General features: G+C 43.1%; 1 protein-coding gene across 1 annotated transcript; it reads left to right on the top strand.

Annotated features, from left to right (window-relative positions):
* Positions 1–189: 189 nt before the first annotated feature.
* On the top strand, positions 190–1,360 carry LOC121940682 (neuroligin-2-like; the record flags this gene model as incomplete). Its single annotated transcript, XM_042483396.1, has 3 exons — positions 190–277; positions 890–1,070; positions 1,164–1,360. Coding segments are annotated over 3 exons (466 nt in total), but the record flags the coding sequence as incomplete, so codon positions are not given.
* Between the last annotated feature and the right edge of the window lie 59 nt (positions 1,361–1,419).

Below are 1,419 nucleotides of genomic sequence, written 5' to 3'. Positions count from 1 at the left end.
ACCTGTCTGTGTCATGATCCACCTGTCTGTGTCATGATCCACCTGTCTGTGTCATCTTACCTGTCTGTGTCATGATCTACCTGTCAGAGGGTTAAAAATTGAAAAAAAAAAACAAATGATACTTCTTCCACTAGATGTGAAATAATGTGGTCAAAACTGAACCTGTCTGTCCGTCCCTCCGTCCTTCAGTCCCAGTTGTATCCAGCCAGGTGATGAAGAGTCTGCAGCCTCCAGTGAAGACTGCCTCTACCTCAACATCTTCAGCCCTGCAGCTCCGGTGAGTCCCTGTTACAGTCGCATCAGTAATTTTACAACCTTATTCCTAAAAAGTTGGGATGCTGTGTAAAGCATAAATAAAAACAGAATGCAGTGAAGACAAGGTAATTAATGTTCAAACTGTATAACTTCACTATTTTTTGAAATATACACTGAATTTGACTGAATCTGCACCACCTTCCAAAAAAGCTGGGATAGGAGCTTGTTTACCACATCGTGTGTTTCTTATGAATAGCTAAATTGGAATAATGTGTAATGAAAAAAAGATATGTAGAACACTTATTTTCCCCACTGTATGTCAAAAAGGATTTTATTTATGATTTACAAAGCATCCCAACTTTTTGAGAATCGGGGTTCTAATCCAATAATAAAATATGAAATGGGCCTTTCTGAATAATGTGTACTTATACTTTTGGTACTTTAAGTATATATTTTGATGCTGATTACTTTTTTGTACTTTAAATTAAAATTTTAAATGCAGGAATTTTGCTTGAGTCTGAGTATTTCTTCCACTATTTCTTCCACTTCATGCACCATAAATAATTTGAATATTCAAAAAAAAACTTAATTTGAATAAAATGGAAATTTTAAAGGGAGTCATCGGTGACCTCAGCTGACCTGTAAACGTGTCTTTGTGTGTCAGAGGGGGCGTGTCCCAGTCCTGGTGTTCTTCTTCAACCCTTTGGCCAATCAGAGCCCAGGATTGTTGGACGGCTCCGCCCTCGCTGCAGTGGGCAACATCGTCGTGGTAACGGCCAGCTATAGGACGGCGGCGCTGGGATTCCTGAGCACAGGTACAAGTATATTCATACAGTAAATATACTGCATGTGTATGTACACACACTTTTAAAGTTACTCATCCAGTTCATCAAACTCTCTGTCTGCAGGTTTGTCTGGTCTCCGTGGTAACTACGGCCTGTCAGACCAGGAGGCGGTGCTTCGTTGGGTCAACGCCCACATCTCTCTGGTGGGCGGGGACAGCAGGAGAGTGACGGTCGGGTCGGAGCGACGTGGCGCTGACATCACCAGCCTTCATCTCATCTCCTCTTCCTCTCCTCCTCTGTTCCAGCGTATGATGCTGATGGTGAGGACTCCTCCTCCTCCTCCTCCTCCTCCTCCTCCTCCTCCTCCTCCTCCTCCTCC

This window comes from Plectropomus leopardus, unplaced genomic scaffold (assembly GCF_008729295.1).
Source record: "Plectropomus leopardus isolate mb unplaced genomic scaffold, YSFRI_Pleo_2.0 unplaced_scaffold9246, whole genome shotgun sequence".
NCBI classification, from domain to species: Eukaryota; Metazoa; Chordata; class Actinopteri; order Perciformes; family Serranidae; genus Plectropomus; species Plectropomus leopardus.
Note: the sequence above shows the minus strand (reverse complement) of the source record. Positions and strands in the feature narration are given on the sequence as shown.